General features: G+C 40.4%; 1 protein-coding gene across 2 annotated transcripts in view; it reads right to left on the bottom strand.

The window, feature by feature from the left end:
• Nucleotides 1–2,392: 2,392 nt before the first annotated feature.
• tbc1d23 (TBC1 domain family member 23) overlaps nucleotides 2,393–26,853 on the bottom strand; it is a 35,918-nt gene continuing 11,457 nt past the window's right edge. The window contains exons 2-19 of one of the 2 annotated variants that reach the window (XM_004912250.4): nucleotides 25,696–25,807; nucleotides 23,862–23,967; nucleotides 22,295–22,499; nucleotides 21,168–21,291; nucleotides 20,237–20,361; nucleotides 20,102–20,148; nucleotides 19,581–19,684; nucleotides 18,596–18,715; nucleotides 17,241–17,333; nucleotides 16,915–17,085; nucleotides 15,976–16,018; nucleotides 14,292–14,392; nucleotides 13,588–13,730; nucleotides 12,188–12,232; nucleotides 8,921–9,009; nucleotides 7,064–7,199; nucleotides 5,901–6,095; nucleotides 2,393–4,489 (exon numbers count right to left, since the gene is read on the bottom strand). In XM_004912250.4, the coding sequence (XP_004912307.1) occupies nucleotides 4,408–4,489; nucleotides 5,901–6,095; nucleotides 7,064–7,199; nucleotides 8,921–9,009; nucleotides 12,188–12,232; nucleotides 13,588–13,730; nucleotides 14,292–14,392; nucleotides 15,976–16,018; nucleotides 16,915–17,085; nucleotides 17,241–17,333; nucleotides 18,596–18,715; nucleotides 19,581–19,684; nucleotides 20,102–20,148; nucleotides 20,237–20,361; nucleotides 21,168–21,291; nucleotides 22,295–22,499; nucleotides 23,862–23,967; nucleotides 25,696–25,807 (2,041 nt within the window). In that variant the 3' untranslated portion in view covers nucleotides 2,393–4,407. The remainder of the gene's footprint in view (nucleotides 4,490–5,900; nucleotides 6,096–7,063; nucleotides 7,200–8,920; nucleotides 9,010–12,187; nucleotides 12,233–13,587; nucleotides 13,731–14,291; nucleotides 14,393–15,975; nucleotides 16,019–16,914; nucleotides 17,086–17,240; nucleotides 17,334–18,595; nucleotides 18,716–19,580; nucleotides 19,685–20,101; nucleotides 20,149–20,236; nucleotides 20,362–21,167; nucleotides 21,292–22,294; nucleotides 22,500–23,861; nucleotides 23,968–25,695; nucleotides 25,808–26,853) is intronic. The other variant, XM_004912251.4, reaches the window with a different exon arrangement.

The raw sequence follows: 26,853 nt of genomic DNA, 5'->3' as shown, positions 1-26,853 counted from the left end.
TGATCAAGGTGCCATACAGTAGGTACGAAGCTATAATAACCCACAGCTCAGGGACATGGTACACAGGGCAGTTGTTGACCAAGCAGTTTTGTAGCTCCATGGGGGGGAGGTGCTTGAAGGCCATACAAAGAGAATGGCAGGTGATTTTGAGCATTTTGCCCCCAGCCATGGAGCTACAAGTGCTTGAGCCAATAACCCTGCAGCACATGATTCCAGGTTATTGATTGGCCGCTATGGGTTAGAAAACATCTGGTTTTGCCAGGTCAGTGAAGGTGGTCTCCTGGCCAATATACATTTGCAGAGACATTTTGGCAGTGCAATTAAACCAATAAAAATAAATCTTAGCAGGTGATAATATAACCATAAAGAAATAGTGCTTGAGCAAGAAAATGGTTCAATATACAAATAATAAGGATGCTGTGTAGAAAGCCTATATCCTCTAATCTTGCTGTTTGAGGATAGAATGCCATGTCAATACCAGTCACTTTCATAATAAGATATCACAGACTCAAACTACTCAATGCCATGGCAAATAAGCATAATGCACCCCCCGCCCCATGTAGTCCGCTGTTTGCCCCAAGCTGGTCCAAACACAACCACTGCTTTTAGTAGATATTGCATTGTAAAAGTAAAGGTGGCGACACATGTATGGGGGCCCTCCGACTGATATCTACCCAAAAATCAGCCAGATGTCAACTGGGCAGGTTTGATTTTCCCATCCCGCTCCCATGGCTCCTATTCCTATTGATATAATCAGATTGCTTGGCCCTAGGGCCCACAGGTATACTATACAAACCTTAGTACCAAGGGTTAAAGCATAGATAACGCATACAAATGGATTACTGTTTGTCATGCTTTATTACTAGTCATACATTCATGGCACTTAAATGTTAGTAGTGTTGGCAAAGTCAGATAAGATGAAATAATAAGAGAAGAATGCTAATTTTTAAAAACCATGACACCAAACTCCTCCCTGTAATACAAGATTTTTTATGGGGCCTGAGTGTGTGTGTGTATATATATATATTTATATATATATATATATATAGCATGAAATAATCCATGGCCGGCACACCCTTAAAATTCAAAAAATTTTTTTATTGAAAACTCATTGTTTAAAAACCAACGTTTCGGTCCTCATTAGGACCTTTATCAAGGATGCCTAATGAGGACCGAAACGTTGGTTTTTAAACAATGAGTTTTCAATAAAAATTTTTTTTGAATTTTAAGGGTGTGCCGGCCATGGATTATTTCATGCTAAATACTCAGATTTTGGCTGTGCACCCCACAGAATACTAAAGCCTTGGAGTGCAGACACCATCAGGACTGATATATATATATATATATAAAAAACATATGATGGTCCTTCAGATGCTGAACTGAGAGCTGCTGTCCCAGCTTGCCTTACTACAATTTATATGCTTTAGGTCTCATTTACAAATGGAAACATTGTTAACATAGTCCCTTGCATCCATACATGCTACTTGTGCCAAAACACAGCACATACTGCTGTCATACAGGTGCAAAGGAGAAAGGAGAGGGTGCATTGATGCAAGGGAGCCCTGAAACTAAGAGCAGCCTGCACGAGGCATTGCCAAAGTTGGATTGGGGTACCTGAGTCAAGGGCCCACCACACCTCCATGGGAAAAAAATTAAAGATGGCCATGTGTTCCACAGTGGAATATATGGCCATCTTTAATTTTATTTCAGTCTGAAGTTGTGCGCTGGTGGCTGGACCCCGGGATTTTTCCCAGTATCCTTATGGGCCAGTCTGACCCTAATGTTGCTATTATACACACCTAATGAATCACACGCTCACAGCATTTCACACAAAAAACTGATGCCAGCAAAAGGTTTGAATGCAATTTAACAATGTGAACATAATTTGCGTTCACATTGGTCAATCGCATACAAATTCCAGTACAAGCCATTACAATGGAATTCTGTGGAAAAAACAGCATTAAGGATGAAAATCATGGACAACTGCACTTGCTTGCTTTGTAAATGAGCCCTTGAGTGCGAGGCCAGGGACAGTGGGAAAATCAAAGTAGTGTTTAGCAGACAATACGCAGAACATCTACTATCAATGTGCTGTGTTACGTTGGCCTTACAGGGGCTGATAAAAGCTGCCCACAGACAGGCCCAACCAATAAGCTTTACTCAGTTACTATCTGCACTGATGGAAATGTTTAAAGGAGTGGTTCACCTTTCAGTTAACTTTAAGTGTGTCATAGAATGGCCAGTGCTAAGCAACTGATCAATTGGTCATCATTATTTTTCATAGTTATTAAATTATTTGCCTTCTTCTTCTAACTCTTTGCAGCTTTCAAATGGGGGTCACTGACCCCAGCAGCCAAACAACAATTCCTCTGTGAGGCTACAGTTCTATTGGTTTTTTTTTTTTTTTATTTCTGTTTAGGTCCTCTCCTATAAATATATCAGTGTCTTGTTCAATCCACTCTCTGGTCGCTAAGATAAGTTGGATGCTAGCAACCAGATAGCTGCTGAAATTCCAAACACGAGAATTGCTGGATTAAAAAAAACACACGTAATAAAAAATGAAGACTAACTGCAAATTGTCTCTGAATATTAATCTCTACATCATACTAAAAGTGAACAACCCCTTTAATTAACCCTGCAAATTGCCACTTTAATACTGATAGTGTTATTTTTGGAAACCATTTTGCCAGATAGTTGTACAAAGTTATGTTGGGGGCATATGGGGCAGAGAGGGTCTGCATTATACTTCCTAGCTAATGTACAGATGACATGCATCTCTACAACAGCACCCCCTTACACAAGTTTGGGGTTATAGTTTTACAGCAGCAATGAGGGGTTTCGGCAGATACCCCCCATCTGAAAAGAACTGTGCCTTCACAACAGAGAACATGCCAAGCCACCTAGGATTAGTTGTCACACCCTACCTTCTGACTTCTTATAAGATGATTAGTGATTTATAAAAAGAGAATATCAGTGGAAATGTCGGGAAGGGATCAGATCTTGTTGCCAAAAACACTATAACAAACATAAAAAGGCAGCACAGGGTACAAACCAAAGGAAGATTCATAAGACATAAATAACCAAAAGGTGCATTCATATACGATTCCATTTTGACTGGAAGTGTTTCACTTCCACCCAATCATTCTTTCCTAACTCAAGTAATGGCAGTAAGTGGTTATATTATTCACCCCTGATAAAGTTACATTATTCAGGGCCCCCGGTTAGGAGAACAGTGTATGCTCATTATTTTGCAGACACATAAGGGACCCAAGGGCGAGCCTGATTATTGTGATAGCTATTCACTGGGAGAAAAAAACATTATATATTTATTCAGAGTAGGGATGCACCCAATCCAGGATTAGGTTTGGGATTCGAAAATGTGGCCTTTTTTCAGCAGGATTCGGCTGAATCCAAGTGTGTGGACAAAGCGAATCTGAATCCGACTTTTGGTTACTAGAACACGGAAGTAAAAAATTCAAGTTCTTTAAGCACGCGCTTCTATTTAGCCCTTCCACAGCCTTAGCCATTAGCATATGCAAGTTAGGGATCGGATTTGGTATTCGGCTGAATCTTTCATGAAGGATGCAGGGTTTGGCTGAATCCAAAAATATTAGGAGCATCTCAAATTCAAAGTACATTTTGGTCAATATAAATGGAAGAGTTTTAGGAAAAATGGGAAATGTTATCCCTGCTGTTACACATTGGGCCCCTGTCCTATCCAAGGGCCCTATAATCCTTGTGTGTCATCACCACTTCAATCCTACAGTGTCTCTGTCCTTCTGTGCTTTTAATACAATTACCCCTCTCCTAATATGTACTCCAAAAAACAAATGTTCAAAATAATTGCACGTCTTTTCCTAAATATAACATGAGCTATCAGGAGCCAGGAGCAAGCCCTATAAAACATTCAGATCAGGTTACATTTTGCTTAAGTAAAACATGACCCATTAAGAACACACTATATCGTTAGTGCACACTTTTGGGGCATTTGGTTTATGGAAACAGGGTGTCCGGTAAATTACAGTGTCCTCCTGGAAAGTGTCCCCGCCATGTGACAGATGGGCAGATCTATTCTGCAAGGGTCACAGTAGCTAGCCCGATGGTCATTTTCCCATTAATGACAAGGTATTGACTAGATACTGTTGAGCATACCTCACATATAATCAATACTATATATCATCCGTTCCGTCTTGCAAGTGTTAAATTTTGTGTGGAACTGTCAACTGGGGAACCCTCATCTCAAAATGATCATACAAAAGAACTTATGCCAAAGGAGTGCTAGGAAATAGATCCCTTGTGGAAATTAAATAAACAGTTTATTAGCCCATCAGATAGAAAAGGTCCCATGCTTTCCACATCTAGTCACGTTATATATATATTTAAATATGTCTTTGTATGAAGATCTTGTTAGCTTTCCAAGGCATCGAGGACTTTCATAATTTGTTGTTTTATGGCTTTGGTGGCATCCCCGGCGTTAGGAATTAAATACCTAGGGGGAGAGCAGATTGGTTAATAATAAATATAATACAGGTTTTACATAAACTACCAGTTAAAAGTATCTGAACACTGTATTTTATGCTGCAGCTCAGAAATCTGTGTTAAAGTGATACTAACACTAAAAACACTACTCTTTAAAACATTACTGTATCTTAATAGTTCCCTATAGGTCATGTTGGTCACTGATAGGGCTGCTTTTGTGAGTAATTGTAGTTCCTGAACCTGACTGTTTGCCAACTTGACTGTCCCTTCTCAACCTGTCAGTTACAGCTTCTAATGCTAATGGACAGCAATATGGCAGCCCCCTCATAGAGGAACATGGGGATCAGATAGGTAAAGTAAAAGCACTGGGCAAATGATTTAAAGGCAAAACTATAAATAGCATGAAAAGTTAAGGTGCCCATACACGTTAAGATTCGCTCGCTTGGCGAGATCGGCAAGCGAGCGGATCTTCACCCAATATCCCCACCTACGGGTGGCCGATATTGGGGAGCATGTAGGCTAATTCGATCGTTTGGCCCTGGGGCCAAACGATTGAATTATATTGGCGGCAATGGGGCAGTCGGTTCGGGGACCGCATCAACGAGCCAATGCGGTCCCCGATCAGACTAGATTTTCTAACCTGGCCAATTTCAGGCCAGATATCGGTCGGGCAGTCCCATTGGTAGTCCCTATACACGGGCCGATTAGCTGCCGAATCAGTCTAAGGGACTGATATCGGCAGCTAGAAAGAATCGGCCCGTGTATGTGGACCTTTAATGTTATGAAGTGGCTTGTCTAGGCTAACACAAGAGAGAGAGACACAAGAGCTGGACTCCTGCAGAATGGGAAAAGGTATTGTGGACATTTGACATTTTTGGGTCATGATGAGTTTTTGTACATTGCTGACCAGGCGAGTGAATTCCCAAGGTTTCAAAGTTTAACATATGGGAGGTAGTGGTATAGTTTCAGGGCATTTTGCTGGCTCTAACATTGGTGACCAATGATATATCTTCTGGTATAAGACTTATTGGGCATCCCTTTGTGAGAATGATGCAATGGTGCAATTTCAGTGAACATGAGCACTGGCCCGCAGTATCAGGTAAGCAATTATAATCACTACGGGGTGCCTAATATTTTGGCACCCTCAATGATTATACATTTCTCCTTTAACAGAGTGCCCAGAATTTGTTCTGTTGCAATCACTGCAAAAGGTGGCTATTGTGAGTCTAAGTCCAAGGTTTTGCCAGTTTATTCAGACAAAGTTTGCCCTTTGTTTTGTATTTTTCAGAAAATAATCTGCCGCCCTGTAACTTTCTGCTGTGTATGAGGCACTGATAAATGTACAAACTGTAAGAAACTCAAGTGGTCAAAAAAAGCTCAAAATGTGATAAATTCTTCGATAACTAAGAAGTCATGTTTACCTTTCCACTGCTGAGATTTCTACCCCGGTGGGGTTGCTGCTTCCATATTTAAAAGTTATAAGTTCAGGATGTTTTTTCTTTGATGTGATTTTGACGACGGTGCTAAGAGCTTGCCGAGACTGTATGTAGGCAAATCCCTTTTTAGATAGAATCTCTCTCAGGCAATACATATGAGTCGCTGTTACCAAAAGGTGACTTGAAGGGAACAAAAAAAAAAAAAGGTAAATTAATGCATGAACATTAACATTAAATAATAGATTGCTGCATTATTACACTAATACTACTTGCCAGAGCTGGATAAAGCAACAATCAATAATATAGCAAGGGGATCTGTCCTGGATCATTTGGACCCAGGAAGGAACCAACAAAACACCCTAGACTTACTTATAGACATGCACCCAGTGCTTGATGTGGGAGGGGTCGGCACCCTTCATTTGCCATCTGAGAAAGAATATTAATTCACACAGAAGGGCAGGTGAACACAGGGAAACCTTTTGCAAGTTTAATGCCCAATTCCAGTGTTTCGTGTACACACCCCTTGCAGGGTTTTTCCTGTGTTTGCATGACCTGCTGTGCAGTCTATACTACTTCTTGGATGAATTGGCTGCAACTGTGAAGAGTCAGGATGAATTCTACCCATAGGATATATCCTCTGGTGTTCCAGCCCTCCATAGCTACAGTATTCTGATAAATTCCTAAAACTGCCATTAACACCCAATACACGAGAATGGCCAACACGTGTAATTATGCAGTAATTCTAAGGATGTAAGAACACAACTGCATACTATATAAATACACTAAAGCTGCTGGCAAAAGTTATTGCATCTTGGCACACAGGAGAGCACAAATGCCCACATAAAAATCAGTCAAGAATTTGAATGAAGCTGCCACACTGGCTGTTGTGATATATCTATGTATAAAATATTTCCCCTAGACTCCCCCTAGCAAAATGGCTTCTAGCAGGCAATTTTCTTTGAAAAACTGTGCCTTTTTGGCTATATTAATCAGTTACATGTCAACAATGAATCTTTCCAACATGTGGAAACCAATGTTTTCTCAGCTGGAAGCAAATGTGTAAGGGCTCCGGCTAGTGGTCTGCTGGTGCTCCAGTCCCACATTGTGCTTATCCCGACATAACTGTATTTAATACATCTCACACAAACCTTGGGAACCTGTGTCCGTTTTCTTTTACTTCATCGCACGGGAAATGGTGTTTGACATCAGGCTTGTTTATCCATGTCTGCACATTAACAATTTCTTTGCGGTCATCGTCGGACATGGAAGAGCTATCAACCTCATCTGGAGGGAAGAAATATACGAAATCAATAGCCAAGTCTTTTGTCTTTAAATATAACTGTGTTTAGGGGCATTTTGGCCCCTAGTGCTACCCTAAGGCGGCCTAGGGGATGCCGACCCCTTGTCCCTCCGTGCTTTTTTTTTGCATCGGAGAAGGGGCTGCATTGCTAGTGCAGAGAGCACAATAACGCTCTCTGCACTAACGTTCTAGTTGAGGGCCCATGCTTTGGCCAGGGCTCCTCTTGACGGTCCAACCTAGGCCCCCCTTAGCTTATGAAATAAGTACAGTTATAGGAAAATATCAGTGTATTTGTTATTCAGCCATATTTTCAAGAATACCCAGGACAACAAATAAGCATTTGCCCCCCAAGCACAGCTGGGCTTTCAGGTGCATTTATTTTCCCCAAATTCTAACCTTAAGGGGGTTGTTCACCTTTGAGTTAACTTTAAGTATGAAGTAGAGAGTAATATTTAGAGACAATATGCAATTGGTCTACATATTTTTTATTATTTTTAATTTGTTTTAGTTATTTCAATTTTTGTTTAGCAACTCTCCAGTTTGGAGTTTCAGCATCTGGTTGCTAGGGTCCAAATTACCTTAGCAATCAGGGAGTGGTTTAAATGAGAGGCTGGTATATAAATAGGAGAGGACCTGAATACAAAAACAAGTTATAAAAAGTAACAATAACAAGAAATCTGTAGCCTCACAGAGCAGTAGTTTTTGGCTGCCGGAGTCAGTGACCCCAATTTGAAAGCTGCAAAGAGTTAAAAGAAGAAGGAAAACAGTTCAAAAACTATAAAAATAAATAATAAAGACCAATTGAAAAGTTGCTTAGAATTGGCCATTCTGTAACACAGTACAAGTTAACTTAAAGGTGAACCACCCCTTTAACTGGTCTTTAGGCTGAGCCTTCCTTACCTAAGCCACTCAGCCAGAAAATGACTGCCGCACTGTGGAGACAAGTGTTAAGCTGGGCCCCTAACTGAGCAGCAGCACCTCAGACAAGCAAAGCTATATGGGGTAATCAGGGAAACTTAAACTTTCTGTAGAAGAGGCAGAGACCTTAAGGGCTTGAACAGCAGCCCAATAGGTGCATGTATATACAACAGAACTGAGCGTTGCATAGGATTTGAGTTACCCTTTAAAAAATAAAAGGGCTACTAAATAACTGGAAAATAAGATGCAGAAGAGCAATACATTTAAAAATCAACTAAATGGACAACTATATTATAATCTGTAACATTAAGTTTTCATAGTAATCAAAAATAATTTCTTGGAAGAAAACAAACAAAAACACAACATTTGTAAAATGCAAAGGGCCTTTTTCTTTACAAGGCTTGTTCATTGAGTGCAAATCTTCCCATCGACACACACATAAAGCTGCTCGTGTACACTCTTTATGGTGGGCCGGTGACCCTGACTAATATCTGTGTACTATGAATACCAGTTGGGGCGTGGAACCGGAAGGTTTGAAAGTGTCATCTGCTGTAGCTACTCTCCATTTACTGTTCCGATTATTTGGGAAGTTTGCACGAACAAGTGGAACAATGAAATGAAAATATAGGGTATCTATCCACTCAGGCTGAGGGCAAAGAAAAAACCTTTGAAAAATTCATAAAAATAGTATAAAAAAACTCACTAGTCAGTACAATGTTTATTCTTGAGTGGGGTGCTGAACATTTAGCATTACTTTGTAGTTGTGTGCACACTGTATTGTTTTTACCTGTGTCATATTCTTCTTCATCGCCAATGCTGAACACTGGTTTTACACCCCGATAGGGCTTCCCCACTCTGTCACTGCTGCTTACATGTCTGTCAGGAGAAACAGGGAAATGGGTTATACGATTTCCTTTTATCCCAACCTTTTAACCATTGAGCACATGCAGAAATGCCAGTTTGGGAAGCAGACAGGACAGATCTATGGGCAAATGGAAGCGTTGCAAGGTGAGATGTCACACGAGTGTTAGAAAGCAGCTGCATAACTGGGTGATGCTAAATGCAAGAATGCACCTATGAAGGGCACAAGAGACAAGTTTAGTTTAAGCTGCAAATGGATAAATGTTAGCATTAGGCTAAGGTACAGGCTATACTACAGCGTCATGCCAGCCAGCTGGGACCTTTTCTCTCCTTACACCCTGGCTTGACATACACTGCTGATCTGATGTGCACAGGACCTTTAGGAGGCAGAAGCAGTAGGTTCCTAGGGTCCTTGCATCCCAGACACTTGCCTCTTCTGCCTACCCCTAGTTCCAGCCCCGTGAAAACTATTCTACAACTAGCAAAGGTCACCTAAGTGCCATTTTTACTAGTAATGAACAAGGTTCACAGGGTGCTTACCCTTTGCCACTATCATCCAGGGATGAAAAAAACAAGCCACTGGCATGGGGGTAGTGCAACTCTTCCATAGGCTGGAGTACAAATGTACACATCACACCAACCCCAACATGAGCAAATGAAGTTTCAGTATGAAATTCAGTTCTTAGTGGGCACCTAACGTTTTCAGTTGAATCCCACTCTTGGTAGTTTTAACCTTGTTTCAACCTTTGGCTCATAACAAGGCTACAGATATAGGAAAATAGAGGTGTATCGTTTTTGCAGCCATAGTTCCAAGAATTTCTAGGGCAGCTGGGCATTTGGGTGTATCTCACAGCTTGGCAACCACTGGTATAGTAGCCTTATAATAAACACTCCTACATTAAAGTGTATTTTAGCTTTTCCTTGTATTTTCAACTACATTTGTTAATAACTACCAAAAATATGGCATTCAATGGGATAGTGAGTTCTTATTAACAGTAGGGAAAGGGATACACCTTCTGGGGCAGGGTCTATTCAGGGGGGGAGAAGAAAACAGAGAGGGTGGCCGGTGCAGGCTATAATGCTTGGGCACAGCCCTCTGACTACAGGAGTTACAGCAACATGGAGTTAGACATTTTGTACTTAGCAGGACATCAAAAAAGATTTTTATGGATTTGGTGCATCTTAATAATAATATATTTTTCATTTAGCAGTTTATTTATTGCCTGCTTTGCATATGAGGCTATTGGTTTATAAATCATCATTCCCCTAACTGGGCATAGCAGCATATGGGTAACTGGCCTGCTATGAAAAGGATTCCCGATTGACCGCTTACCAGTCATACATAACATGTAAAGCCTTCCCTTACTAACCAGCTGGAGCATTTATCCAATACAAATTAAAGGTTCCCCTGTCACTTTTTCACAAAGGTGAATTAATAATCCCAGTCAATGTTAGCTCTTGAATGGCCAAAGTGCTAATGTACAGAGGATCATGACATTGGGCAGTAGCCCTGTAAGGTGGAGACAGTATGTAGACCATGCACACACAAGGCATCCTGTAACACAGCTCAGTACCAGCGCTATAAGGGACAATGCTTAGAACAAGCTGCACTTCTGTGAAGGGGGATCTTTGACAACAAATACAAATACAGTCGGTTACAGTTGTGCACTAATCATCTCAATAAAGGGGTATTCTACATACTTAAGGGAGTTGACAGATGAGTGCGTCCATAAGGACCATATTTATTAAAGGTCGAGGTCAGAAATCCCTGCTTAATAAGGCTAATGTGAGCTCATTGAGTTTCTCCTTCATTCATGAATATTTGGCCAACCAGAGACATGAGATTCCAGTTTTCGCTATTCCGAATCCTGATTTGTAACAAACACAAACTGATTGAAATTTTTTAGCTCTCCATATAAAGTCCTGCATCAGAACAGGTACCCGCACAATACCTGCAAAGCGGTCAGATTTTGAGTGAACGTTTGCCCTGACCTTGCCAACAGTCCGTGGGTACCCTGCCTGGGTAAATTCTAGGTTCTTGTCCCCCTGCCTCCCCAGTTAACAGGTAATTTTTCCCCTTGACCTGGTTGATCCACCTCTGGAGCAATGTCACTTCTGGCCAGTGGCGACATCACTTCCAGGTTTCACAGGCCCCAAGTTGGGTTAAAAAAAGAACAACTGGCAGGGGCAGTGGGGACAGGGAAGGAGCCTAGTGGGTCAGCGAGTCCGGTTTGGGCACAAGTCTGCCCAACTGGACCCATGGAAAACTCTACTTCAAGAGCAAAATCTAAGATATCACTAAAAATTTATTTTTTGGATATTCAAGTTTTTTCAAGATGACTGACTTCTCTAATGGGTGTAGACTACAAAAAATGATGGGACTCATTAGACTGATTGAGATTACCCCCCGAGGGATTTTTCTTTAACACAACCAGATTTGAGGCAATTCAAGGTCAGTTTGTCAACTAGTCCAAAGGAGATTACTCAAGACTATGCATGACAATAAACATGGCAACACGATTTTGGATAAATGGGCCTCTTAGAATGTACAGTATCCATCGACATTTTATGTTTCCTTTCCCAGAGGAAGTCTATTTACTCTTGCAAACTGAATGCAGTTTATAGGTACAAGCTCTGATACCTGATGTAGACAGGGCAAGTAAAATTATTATCAATAAAAAAAATTGGAAATTGAAATACGCCCAGTTGAAGGTTTTTGTACTTAGACCTGTCAAAGATGATTCATTCGCACAAAGGCAACATGTTCTAAAGCATACTACACAGCGCTGTGTTTGAAAGTTGAGATGTTATGGATAGAAAGTGATTATAGCTATTAATGGAATAAAAGAGTTAGTGCTCTGGTGCTGCTAATCCATCCGCTAGAAGGTATGTGCATCCTCTCATCTGTTACCGATGGAAAAGGGCATCAGTCACACTGACATTCCACGTAACACAGTTAGGAAAGGGGCCAGTCGTACCAGCTAAATAAACATTTCCATCAAGAGGTTTAAACAGCGTTTTATCTGTAAAAATTTTGATTTCCCTAGCCCAAAATCAAATCCAAAATGGCAGGCAAGTATTTCCAGTAGGGGTACCAGAGAGTGTTTAGTGGGTTGCGTCAGTGGGACTCATGCGACAAACAGTGAGACGCTGGATTGAGTACAGAAGTGTCACAGCGCATTATGGGGCTTACCGCTCCAAACTCGCCCTCTCTGGCCAGGGTATATTGAAAGAGATTCTATAGCAAATTGAGGTACAGAATACAAACCAAAACAAAAGGATTATATCGTTAAGGCTTTATAAATAAGAATACAGCTCAAGATAAAGGCAAAATATACCCAGTTCATAGTTAATTTATTTTCCCTTAAATAGTAAAATACTGTGGTATTGATTTCCATGCATCATTAATATTTTTTGTCTTCATTTGAAATACAGCTCTCATATTGCTGGCCTTGAGATTGTCCATAGCAACAGAACAAAACCATTTATTAAGCAATATGGGAGCGCTCTCTGAGAGGTATAAATGCAAATGGGGATGGGCATGTTCTGCAGATATTCTAAGGTGTGTTCATAAGAATATATTTAAGGGAAAATAAATGAAATAGGATAACACACTTGGGTTTTGATCAAAATTTCATCCTACCCAATTGAGCACACTAGGATCGCATTGATGTAAATTAAACACACACAGGGTCAGACTGGGATGTGCAGCGGCCCACCAGGGCTACCACCCCAGGGGCCCTCCTACACATCCCTGAGGCCCCTGCTGACCCCCCCCCCCCCCCCGAGCACACAAATCTCATACCTAACAAGCAATTAGGGGTGGGAGGTCAGTGGGGGAGCGCCAGCGGGGCCCACCAGGTTTTTTCCCAGTGTCCTGCCAGCCCAGTTCAACGCTAAACACACACACTGTACATACACTCACAAACATAATTAACATCAAATAAACCTATTGATTTACAAGTTTGGAACTCTTGAACCTTATAGCACTAACCTGAAATAAATTCAAATGAAATCAGTATCAGAAAAAAACCTTGGGGCAAAAATATACATAAAAGTTAACAGTTAGATATTTTCAGTATGAACATCAGGAATGCCAAGCTTGGAGCCCCCAGTTGCTGCTAAACTGTGACTCCATCTATTGATCAAACAGATTTACACACAATGTTTAGTTCATAGCATTGCTCTCACTTGGTGAATGTGCTCCTTATAAGCCATGATTCTGTATTCAACACCTGAACTGCCATTGGAGGAACTGATTTGCCTTAAATGTTATGTTGTCTCTTACTAAACACAAGCAGTACACCATTATTTGAAGTCTCGCTTTGTTGAGACTTACATTTAAACTGTGAATTCTGTTTCCCACTGCCAGCTAAGGTGTCAGGAGAATGCTGGGAGTTGTAGTGTAACAACAGCTGGAGGGGTACACATTGGACATACCTGATTTATGTATTTTTTGCCCCTCAGCTGTGGATATCGTTCTTCTCTAACCACACTGCCAGTAAGACAGCACATACATCAGAGTCCTGGACTGAGTGATCAGACTAGTTCATATATTTAGACAAAACAACAGACATGAGAGATTAAGAATACCTATCTACTGGAGTCGATGTGTTCTCAATGAAGCTGATGACTTTGTCCTTTACATTTACAGACTTGGTTTTCAAAGCTACAGTCATTTTGTTTACCAAGGACTTCATCCCTCTGCCATCACCCGCAGCAATAGCAGAATCACCCTGTTAGAGGGGAAAAACAGAATTCAGTAACAGTTACTCTTTATTACAAAGAAAATTTGATGCATAAATCCAGCCATAAAATACATTGCTTTGTCTGCCTTGTATTTGAATCCAAGGGAACCCCCGAAGGGCCTACCTGACCGATATCTGGCCTAAAATTGGGCCGATTTCAATCTGACAGGTTTGATTTTTTTTTGGATTAAGAACCACATCGGCTCATTGATGTGGTCCTCGTTCCGATAGGTCATTGTAGGATGAACATCCAAAGGAGCAGATCTTATAGTGTACGGTCATCTTAATATATCTTAATAAGCTACTGTGGGACCACGAAGGTGACCATTTACTTCAAAACATGGCTGTAGGGCCCACATTACATGATCCACATGAATGAAAGACCAAAGGGCAACACTGATTGCAGGAATGCATATATACATTCAGAGTCTTCTTGTTCCTTATTTTTACATAAACACGGACCACAGAAGTTGAGAAGTCCCCTGTGTATTTACTACTTGGGTCTACGGTGATTAAATGACAGTAACAATGGCTGTTCTTCACACTTACATCTGCATACATGGAAATACTGCTGCGTGATCCAGAAGTACTAACTATCCAGTGTCCATAGCCATTTTCCATATTAATATCTGCTAAATGCTGCTGCAGTGCTAGAAAAAAAGGAACAGGTTTAATATTTACAGTTTCATCAAACTAAATGGGATGTAAAGTCAAAATCTTAACTCAATCTTTACATATAGCCTTAAGGGAGGTGACAGACGGGGAGATTAGTCGCCCTGCGACAAATCTTCGTTGCCGCGGGCGACTAATCTCCCCACAATGCCACCCCCACTGGCAGGAATGTAAATCGCCTGTGGGATGGCATATGCGTTGCTGCGATTTCCGGAAGTCGTCCAAAGTTTCTTCTTAAGGCAACTTCGGGCGACCTCCAGAAATCGCAGCGACACGTATGCCATCCCACAGGCGATTTACATTCTTGCATTGTGGGGAGATTAGTCGGCCGCGGCAACGAAGATTTGTCGCGGGGCGACTAATCTCCCCATCTATCACCTCCCTAAGATAGGAGAGCGCTACAACAGATGTTGTTCTAAAAAATCAGATGGCAAAGCAGTTAAAACACAGCTAATTGGGGCTCTGTATTCCTCAGTGTCTGTAGCTGATTGAGGAGTGGGCATTCTCTCTTCCTTATCTGTGCCTGACTTGCTCTTATCAGCAACTGACTAATATCAATCCACTAAAACTCCTGTGCCTTTTTTTCAAGTCAGGTACAGAGCAGTCCCCTGCTTTTTTTCCCACATCAGGCGTCCACTGGCCCTGTAGGTTTCCAGGAGCTGTGATCAGAGCTCATTTTAGGGGAATAGCATAAGATGCAAAATAGAAAGGCTTCTAATGAAAAAAGTAGAGAATCTTAAATGGGTTTTTATTGCAAATTTATTTCATTTGTTCTAAATAACACACACAATGATTATGATTTTTCAATTACATCCCCTTTAAACAAGTAGTGTGCAAAACCATGATAATCTGTGTTTGCCTTGCAAGGACCATTTCTCTTCCACTTAGGCTGCCACAGTCATTCAACCACTTCCTCACCTTGATCCATATTGAAGGGATAGAATTGGAGACTTAAAGTCCCTCTGCTTCCAAAGAATCACATGAAAAGCAAAGGGACTTAGAGTCATTCAAACCATCCTTCACATTGTTCCATGTTACAGAGATGGATTTTTGGAATCTGTCAGACAGTGGGATGGTGCAGCAATGGTCCCTGCAAGGCAGAGGCCCAAATGAGCCTTTTAAGGCTGAAGAGCAGGGCACTGGGTTTTACGCAGAAATTGTGTGCACTCTAGTTGTTCCACATGTAAAAAATAATTTCAAGGAGAGCAGGATCCTATGATTTCACCACAGCCCATTAGTAACACATTATCTAAACCAGGGGTGCTGCTTCCATGAGCCGAGTTGAGAACTTCGCCTTAGATGGCAGCAGCCCGCAAGTTACCAGGGGCGGCAATCAGAGCTCTGCTAGGGCAGAGAGCACAATTGCAATGTCTGCACTAGCGATGCGCCCCTCCCCTCTGCAACTCTTGGAAAGGTAAGCGTTGGGAGCAAGGGGGCAGCATCCGAGAGGCCACCTCAGGGTGGCAAGGAACCCAGGAATGCCCCTGATCTAAATGTCAGCACAGTGGAACTCTTGCCAGCTAGTTCAGTCATGCAATGACAATTGAGAGCAATTACTCACCCATGAATCCTCCTTTGGCAATACTGACATACTCTTTATTTTTCTGTCAGGAGCAGAGCAGAGCAGAAAGAAAAGAAATATTGAGACAGCAGCTTGGGAGATTGCATAGTTCTGACAAATATTTCTAACACAAGGCACAACAAGTCTTTTATTTATACTGTTGCTACTGTGCAGTAGGGCAGTCTTTGGACAAATATACTTGTGGCCCCATTATTTGTATAAAGCAAACTCATACCATATAACCTGCAAACTCAACTCATACCATTGTGCTACCCAAAATCTCAGTTTATTATACATTCTATATCACTATCCTATTTTCTGCGATAATGTGGTTTACGGGGATCCACAATTATATTTAAATTGCACAAAAACGGCAGTTTGCCATTGGAAACAACATTTTGATTTTAAAAGGGTGGTTCACCTTCAGGTTATCTTTTAGTATGTTATACAATGGGCTTTAATTATTTGCCTTTCTCTTCTGACTTTCCAGCTATTAAATGACACTGACCCCATCAAAACAAAAAACTGTTGCTACAATTGTGGGGCTACAATTGTATTGTTTTTGTTAGTTTTTATTATTAGACATTCTATTTAGGCCCTCTCAATTTATATTTATGTCTCTTTTTTTAAACCACTGCCTGGTTGCTAGGTAAATTGGACCCTAGCAACCAGATAGCTTCTGAAATTCCAAACTGGCTGCTGAAAGAAAATGTAAATAATTAAAAAGTTGCAAATGATAAAAAATGAAGACCAGCTGCAAATTGTCTCAAAATAGTACCCTATTACTAACCTGAATGCAGATACATTTTTGTGTAAACTATACTAAACCAATGGTATCTGAACTGGGTGATTCATGAATTGACATTTTTTCCTTCTTGCAAACTAGTTCGGTTTTGGGTCATTCATTTTGTAAATCTGTATCAAGTTGTGGGTGCAGACCTGTAAAAAGTGAGCTAGGACCATGTTCATGTACATATCTTCCTCTTCGCGGCCACTTCCCATGAAGCATAAGTGTTCACCTCCAGCTATGGATCCTGATTCAATGGACTGTTTTTGTGCTTCCAGCAGTGACTTAACAGAGAGTGCAAATTCTCCTGGGTTCTGTAGCATCTGCAAGGCAATATAAAAACAACAGTCAGCTTATAAAGGCAAACCCATTACTGGCTGCGTGTTCACTACACATACCACAACTGCATTTAAAACCGGAAATAAATGTAAACATAAACACACATGGGATTATATTATAGGACTAAATTAGTACTGACCAGGTCAGAATCCAAGTGGAAGGCTGTTGAAAGGTGACCAGAGTTGTACTGTTCTGCAGGCCGGCAATCCACCACAAAGAAACGCACTCCATCCTGAAAGGGCCAATAGCATGTAAGACAGTAACGCTCAATTTAACACAACTATTTTTACATTTTAAAAAAATGGAGATCATTAGGAAAAGGATTCAGATTTGGACAAAGCCAAGTGCCTGGCCAAACTGAATCCAAGTCAAAATCACAAATCTGAATCTTGCTAAAAAAAAAAAAAAGGGCCAAATCTTGGCCAAATCCCAAACCAAATCCTGAAATCGGTGCATCCCTATTTCCCATCACACTGAAGTTAAAAATTCTTCACTCACGCAGTTCTATTTACACCCTCGTAGCTTTTATGCAAATTAGGATTTGGATTCTGTTTGGTATTCGGACAAATCTTTCATAAAGTATTCAGGATTTGCCCAAATCGGTGCATGCCTACCATTAGCAAAGATAGCTGAGAGTTTGGGAATCCCGTAGAACAGGCAAAGAGATAATGTATGGAGCAGCTTCCACTGTCCTCTACCCTCTCTCTTTATTCTGAAAATCTGCTAATCCCCCGAATAATCTAATTCACTGCCACAATAACAGCCAGGTCTTTGGCTCCTGCCCACGCTTTACCAGTATATACTTTCCCCACCCCAGGTAATGAACCAATCCATCCCTACGAACAACAGGCTGCAGCCCCAATAATAATAGAACCCCTTTTCCGCAGCATTGATCTTGAGGTGGGTGCCTGTAGGTACAAGGGTGACAGCTGGGGTATACAAGTGGCTGACTTCCCAGTTACTGCCTTAATATAGAATAATAATTCTCCACCAGACTCTAGAATGTTCAACCAGCACAGAAACTTGCTATTCAACTTCTTCAACTTGGTAAAGGCTTATTACAGACATGCATCCTCTATTACTATTTAGTGATTTCTCTTAAAATTAAACAACTGGATATTCACATGAAGGTTGTTTTAAATAAGATTGTCAAGTACTTATTTCAGTCAATCATATATCTATCTTCATAAGAATATGTGCTCTTTGATCTATGAAAGACAAGACACTTTATGTTTATTAATGTTTGGGTAGAGAAAGCTATGCCAGAGACAAATATGTGATATTTTGCAAGTTTAATAGAGGAACAAAAAGGGGTAATTTCTATATACATTTTGCACCTTTTTATATTACAGTTAGGTGCTTTACAACAAAACAATAAGGCTGGAAATAATTCTGATAATAGTCATCTGTACAGCTATAGTGTTTCTCTAATACAGAGCATGGATGTTGCACCTACGGATGCTCCTTCCAGTCACATTAGCATCATGTACTGACCCCTTGCTGCTGATTTGCTTGAAGAATCTCAGACACGGAAACTGCTAAACAAAGGGCCTGGCTCAAGTCTGTGTCGTCTTTGAAAGCGATCAAGCTACTGCCAAACAAACTCTGGTGATCCTAAAAGGAAGAAGAGGCATATGTTAGTTTGCAATAAGGGACTCATGCCCTTAAGCTTACTCCCTGTGGTAATGCATGGGAATACATCTGGAAGTGCCACACAGCCCTTCTGAACAACAGAGACAGCAAATGAACAGTACCCCCCATATAAGAACAAAATCAATCTACTTTCTAGTTATAGGGAGTCACTAGAAAACAAAAAAAGTATTTATAATTCAAAAGGAATGCAGAGAAATGGCTATGAAGATTTTTCATTCATCCAGGTCATGGTATATCTAGTATAAATAAATTTAAAGCAACTGGACTTGTTTGGTAATCACTGAAGAGGTTTCCTTTCAAAGTAACTCCACAGCATTCACACCTCTGTGAGTTTCAGATGTCACCTCTCTGAAGAGTTACAAAGTGCCATTGTGATTGGATTAGTGGAAGAGTATATATGCTGAGGACTTCCCATACCAGTCAGTTGAACTGAAGAAGCTGCTCGTATGAGTAGTGAAACGTCTTCAATGATTACCAAACAAGTCCAGTTGCTTTAAATTTATTTATACTCGATGAATGCAGAGAAAGTGACCAAAGACACTAGTTAACGTCACTCATAGGATGTGCAATGCAGACCTGGAACTTATGGCAAAATAGCAATTAAACTAATCTGCCACTGAACTACTGCTCGGCCTGTAGTGTAATATAATTTACTGCACCTTAAAGCTCAATGGATAATGGGTAGGAGGGGGAGACTTAGCCAGTTGCTGCTCTGGTACATCTGGTAAAATTATACATTGTCAGAAAAATACATACCCATCCAACTGTTCCAACAAAACATTTATGACAGAGAGACATTTTTGTTGCTGATAGCCTTAGTTTGTACCTTACGAAGGGAAGCTGGAGTTTTGCTGTAGTAATACTGAGCCAGAGTGAAGAGGTCCTCAATGTCCTCTGCCTCTAAACTTGAGGGGGTCCTTTCCAGACACTCTGAAAACAGAAAAGAAATGGAACTCATGAGATCATAACAGTCCTTTCTAGCAGAGACCTGTGCGGGACTAACTGGGTAAACCTGCATCCAACCTACTATGTGTCAGCCTGGATTGTTTCTTGATTCGACAAGCAACAGCTTTAGCCACAACCTAAACCACCAAAAGCTGCAATGACATCATGCACGTGGGGGCAGGAAGTATGTCACTGCAGTTAGAGTGGGCGCAGGGTGTGATACAAAAAAGGTAGAAGACAGATGTTTGCTAACCAATATTTAAAGAAAAAGTAACACCAAAAAATGACTAACCCTTAAAAAGATTCAGTATCTATTTGGTTACCACAATAACATGCAACAGAATAACCTGTATTTTTTTTTTTTACTGTAAAATGAAATCTTTACAATGAAAAGAAACCTACTTATAAGTTCTTCTTTGTCATCCACTTCTTGAGCTAGTACAGTTTCTCTAGAAATACAAACAAAAACACATCATGAGTGACGAGACACAGGCAAGAGAGCTCAGAGAACACTCCATGGCAGAACTATGCACTCACTTGGAATTGACGAGCATGATGAGCATAAGGAAGTACATGAAGAACGGATCTGCCTGCTGTAAGTAATTGTCCCAGATTGTCTGAGTCACGTCCACAGAGCAATGAAAGGCCAACAGGCTTCCGAACTGCAGCAACAACAGAGCAGATCAGTCAAAAATGTCAGTCCCTATCACATTCACTTACACTGTGAATAATTATATCAGAAACCAATGAAACTGTACGGGAGGAAACCAGTGTAAGCACAAAGAGAAAATGCAAACTCTGGCAGATAATGCCCTGGCTGCAACTGAAACTAGGACCTATCTACTATCTAGATCAGGGATCACCAACCTTTTTTACTTGTGAGCCAAAAAGTTCTTTGGGGGTGGCAAATAAGGGCGGTGATTGGCTATTTGGTAGCCCCATGTGGACTGCTGGCCTGCAGGAGGTTCTGCTTGGAGTAAAACGGTTTCTCTCTGCTTCCAAAACTTGTCTCCAAGCCAGAAATGTAAAAATGGCACCTACTTTGAAACTACTGGAAGCAATATCAAAGGGGGTGGGGAGCAACATGTGGCCCCCCAAGCCACTGGTTGGGGATCACTGATCTATACACTATTTCTATTCTTCCACTCTGCTAGTCCCAATGCGATAAAATCATCTTCTTAATACCTTGTACATTTAAAAGGTATAAATTAGAGAAAACAAAAACTAGTGGAGGCAGACATGAACAGTGACTTTGCTAGTGTAACAGCAAGTTAAATCAGGTTGCTCTCCTGCGCACAATTGCACGCTTCCTGAACCCTTTGCACTATTTCAACAGTTTATGGTTACTGTCACAGTTATTGACCTGTGGATAAACACAGGCTGAGAATCTACCTCTACGATACTTAAAACTTGGTGTGCATTACCTATATTTCAACCCCAGCCTAAAAAATAGATACTGCATAGTTACCCAGTTAAGTGCGTAAAGATCAGGTGTAATTTTCTTGGTGTCTAGAAAAGAACAGAGTTCTGGCTCGTGGTACTGCAAAAGGAGTCGAAATAAATGAAATGGTTTTCCTTTCCTGTTACAATCCCTAAAGAAAAAAGGGGACAGAAGTTATTATTCTTATAGCCCTAACATGTTGCACAGAGCTATATAGTCATTTGACTTTTGAGCTTGTACAGAACTACTGTGACTAAATACACGTCTCCTCTAAACTCTTTAGTATACAAAAATGTATGTACCATAATAAAGAAAAACATCCCCTTTTTAATAGTTTCTGAGGGTTTTTATTGCACGTTTGCATATAGAAAAGACCACAATCGGGTATTTATTTTTGCATTTTTCACACTGGGCCCTGCTTTGTATAACTCCCCTGCAAATACCTGTGGCATACCCTTTTGATTGAGAACTGCCTGTATTGAGCAGCATACAATCTAAGAAGGGTGGTGGGGGGAATCACATAGACATCTCCCCACCTGCCACTAACTTGTGCATCATTTTACACAGCAAGTGCCAGGGACTGCTCCCTGCATCAAGTACCGGATTTCTGATCCAGTGTTTGCTGCAGAGGAGTGGACCTGGTGGTGTAAGTGCTTCCCAGGGGCATAATCTTGCGTGCCTGGGTTCATTAACTGATCCCAGTGAAACTGTGACGCCAGTGTAAGGTGTCAGATTGTTAGGAAACTCCTACTAAATATGGTAGCTTATTATTCCGGGCCTGCCCCCCTCTTCTTTCCTGCCCAAGGTAATTTTACTTTAAGAGCCATGCCAGCACCTTGATTCTTCCCCAGGGATCATTTGAAGAAGTACAGGCATATGCACAGCAAAGTAAAATTGAAAATGTTTATGATGCTGAACATGTGCTGGTAGACAAGTACATTCTCTATAGAATTAAAACAACTGCACCATATGCTTACAGTAAACAGTATGTACACCGTGTGGCCTGCTGGTTTGGTCTATAAGAACTGCTTCAGCTGCCTTTTCTAAGGCACGGTTACTCCTGCTCCATACCTTACACGAGTAACACAAAGAAGCCCTTTCTATTGCCTTTATAAACAGAAAATTCTATATAACATAGCAACTTGCAGAATTACCTTGGGATATACTTATTCATAATTGCATAGAAGCAATTATATAAATCGCTGCGTGGCAGCTGGAGGTCCACCAGTGGCATAAGAAGATGAATCCAGCTGGCATCTTCCTGGTACTTAACATTGCGTGATTTACAGTAAAAGGTGACGACAGATTCGATATCCTGAAGCAGCACAGATTTTGTTTCTTCAGCCACTGACAGCTGGTCTGAGCAAACAAAGAGAAAGATTAAATAGCTGGTAACTAGCACACTCTTTATTATGAATATCATCGATCAAGTCTCAGAAACGGAATTCAAACACAAGCTTTTTTTAATGAATAGGGAAAGATGTATTACATGCCAATCAATTTGTTTGTGTTAGTCTACCCTTGTATGATTTATTGGCTGAGTAATGTAGTACAAGCTGACTAGGGCCTTGGACAATATCTCACATTGGCTGTCAACTGCTCCTCAGTCAGCAGGGCATCAATGTTTTCAACATAGGCCACAGCTATTACAGGGGATGAAGAACCTGTAAAAATGTATTATGTTCCTACTTTAACCCAGTAAGTGCCAACAAATGCACAATCTGCGGGACATGCATTAAACACACCATAGTACCATCACTGTAGATTGTGATTCCAGGGGAAAAGGAGCCAAGTGCATTATGCAAAAGGGTTAAAGTAAATATTGGGCTCAGGAGAAACAGAGCAGCCTCTCGTAACCCAGAGCAGTGCTGTGACCATTTCTACACAACTCAGGCTCCAGGATCAGTAATGGGACACTATACTGGCAATAATGAACATCATGAATAGACAGGGTACTGGATTTTTATGTATCTTAATTCCCCCTGCATATAGATATTATTATGGGGAGGTATATCAGATCTAGCTCACTACTCACGCTTTGCTGATAATATGTTGATAATAATGTAGCCTTTATTGCAAGTCCAATATAGGAATATTTTACTTGTATAGATAAGAAGAGATATGAGAAGTCACATATTAGTTTGATATTAGTTACAATATCACATGAAAATGAAGGGACACTTCTATATATGCGCTGCACTAATTTACATTACAACCAATGAAGCCTTTCTAGATGAATATTCTACACCAGTCCCTGCATTTTCAACTGCTTTCAACCCCTATTTTCGGCCCTGCTGTATACAAACATTGTATATATTTACTGTCTAGGTTAAAAAAAATTAAAAAAAAAATTAAAAAAAGGGGGAGGTGGTTTGTTATACTGACCTGTGAAATCTATTAATTTTTATGGTTCTTCTGGGACTATATGAAATGCTGTATTTACACTATGTAGTGATCTGCACTGTGCCTACATTTATAGCCTGCCATTTATTCCTTGCTTTGACTTTCCATTCATTTTAACGAGCCCATAAAGAACTCACTGCAGACTGGTAATTTAATAATTTAGGATACTGGTAGCTTAGTTCCAATCATTTAGAATACAAGCAGAGAATGTAAAAAGGACAGTAATCTTTCAAACTAACTTGTAGTGGGAATCAAAAATTTGTACAAAATAATTAAATCCACATCCACATACAAACAACAAAATAATTACGATCTTACCGATAAGATTTTGGCAGTCTCTGTGGATGAGTGGCTGCTCTTGGAGATCCAAAGAACCATCCCATGAAGCTAAACTGTCCCCTTTCCCAGACACATTCAGTGCGATCTAGAACATGGAAACTTCAGTCAATGCAAGTTTAAAGGATTTGTTTTCATTAAGGCTTTTGCACATTTTCATGAATACCATGATATGGAGTTATGACCATCATCTGGAAGCAATAGCATAATCTCCAACAGCATAAATAGTGATTCAATATACAAAAAGGAGAACTCAGCACTGCATAATAGAATAGGAGTGGAAAATACAGGTATAGGACCCGTTATCCAGAATGCTCGGGACCAAGGGTATTCCGGATAAGGGGTCTTTCCATAATTTGGATCTCCATACCTTAAGTATACTAAAAAATCAATAAAACATTAATTAAACCTAATAGGATTGTTTTGCTTCCAATTAGAATTATTTATATTTTAGTTGGGATCAATTACAAGGTACTGTTTTATTACTACAGAGAAAAAGGAAATCCGTTTAATTCTGAATTATTTGATTAAAATGGAGTCTATGGGAGACAGGCTTTCCATAATTCGGAGCTTTCTGGATAATGGGTTTCCGGATAAGGGATCCCATACCTGTACTAGGTTAAGACCACAAAATATGATACAGGAATGGGCTCTGTTATCCTGAATGCTTGGGACCTGTGGTATTCCAGATAAGGGATCTTTATGTAATTTGGATCTCCATACCTTAAGTCTACAAAGAAATCATTAAAACATTAAATGAGCCCAATAGGATTGTTTTGCCTCTAACATGAATTGATTCTATGTTAGTTAGGATATAGTACAAGGTACTGTTGAACAGAGAAAAAGGAAATCATTTTTACAAATTTTAATTATTTGATCTCTATGGGAGAAGTTCTTCCCTTAATTAGGAGCTTTCTGGATAACAGATCCCATTCAATACTTAAGGGTATGCACTGAATAAAAATTGTTTTCCCCACTAGAGTTGCAGGCTAACAGAGCCCAAACTCCAGATGCAGCAACATTTCTATAAAAAGGTAAGTATGGTGGCTTAAAAGTCCATATACCGCCTTGTACAACTTGGGTTTTGCCAACAGGTCTTGAGCTGAACATACTTTGCCTATTGTTTTAATTACAAAATTTAGTTCTGTCACTGCTTTATAATATGAAAAGACAGAAAAAAAGAAAATATAGATTTTTCTCAAATAAAAATAGGCAGAATATACTTTCACCATAAGTTGTATTTATTTTGCTTGTGTTGAAAAAAGGTGTACTTAGATGTATACTGCTCCTTCAAACACAAAGTCAGGAGTGTACAGATAACATAAAGGCTGCCTGAAAGGCTGTGCTATTCATATATATATCGGTATATATTGGTATGAGTATTCAACATTGTTCAAAATGAGTGCAGTGACTAGGGCTTGAACATACTTTTGGCCTGTTGTTTTAATTATAAAAGAAGATCTGAGGTTTTTGTTAGTTCTTGAGCTAAACATGGCAAATTAGGGAAAATGAAGCTGCTCCATGTTTGGACCTTGCAAGGCAGATACTTAAATCACCATTGCACAGATAATTCTCCTCCTAATGGACTCCTGCCAACAAAACATCATCAAAGTAGGAATGGAGGGGGTGTATACAGGTATCTAGCTTGCAAGCACCAAACATGCAATAACTTTAGTTTTTTCTGTTTGCCCTGTTTAGCTGAAGAAATAACAAAAAACATTCCATGTCAACTGTGGGACATTTGCAAGTTGGTGGCTTCTTCAGGGCATGATGGACATGTTTTAAACAAAATGTATCACTGGTTAAGATTGCTTACCTTCCATACTTTAGGCCTGAGATCACACGGGACTGGCCTTCCTTGAATGATATTTCTCACTGTCTCAAGGTCACACCCTCCGGCCTCCAAAGCTTCACTAAGATCTGCCTCCCTATTTCAAATGTAAAAATTAATACATAATTAAAGGGACTCTGACTGAAGAATCACTGCCATTATTTCTGCACTGTATAGCAAATGAAGATCTGTAGATACAAATGATTTCAGTGTATGTACTAAGGCACAGCTCAGTGCTGCCTCCCTCCCAACCTTTACCCATGCTAACCTCTTAGACCATCAGGCATTTTGTATCTCTTCAGAGGGTCTGCATACTGCTCCTTAACTGCATGGTGTGTATGTTAAGCAAATCTCTAAAGCAGAAACACCTTTGTTTGTGCAACCTGACCTTTGATTTATGATAGTATTATATTTCCTTGGTCTTCCTTAATTGTCTGCAAGTCGCCACATCATGAGGCTCGGCGCGCTGCCTGCTACAATAAATCAGAAATGTCTGACTTGCTGAAAACAATAAAGAGCACGGGGAGCACGCCACAGTGTCCCAAGCTTTTGCATGGGATGCACACAAATCACATGGAGTTGTTTTGGTCTTTTAGAGGGAAGAATGAGAATTTGTATATTATCAATTTAGCCTACAATGATGTCATTCAAGGTCAACCTTAAAGGCAACCAAAAGATACAGGTCCCAGGACAAACAATTCTGGACGGTTATTGGAGTGCAGACACCACAGATTCTGTTGTTTGTAGCATGTAAAGATCTCATTAACTTACCCCCACTGCCAAAAGCCTAAAATGGAAACGCACCTCATTTATACGGATTGTATGTGGCCTTGCAGAACAATTCAGCCCTTTGACCAGTTCTCTTATTCGGTTCTTATTCTGTGATACTTTTTAATTCAAAGCATTGATTTTACTATTGGCTAAAAATGAATACTATGAAATCTATCTCTTATCTATAGATCTGCTATAGTCACTGCCTGTGTTTCAAATGAGGGATGGGCGTGTCCTATCAGTCCCTGCTCACTAGGATAACCAATCACAGCTCTGCAGTTACACAGAAGGCAGGCTTCAGGTCCCTATTAGGTAAGCCTAGCTGCTGATTGGCTCCTATCCTACAGTGCAGTGTGTTGAGTGCTGTGGCCC

This window comes from Xenopus tropicalis, chromosome 2 (assembly GCF_000004195.4).
Source record: "Xenopus tropicalis strain Nigerian chromosome 2, UCB_Xtro_10.0, whole genome shotgun sequence".
Lineage (NCBI taxonomy): Eukaryota > Metazoa > Chordata > Amphibia > Anura > Pipidae > Xenopus > Xenopus tropicalis.
Note: the sequence above shows the minus strand (reverse complement) of the source record. Positions and strands in the feature narration are given on the sequence as shown.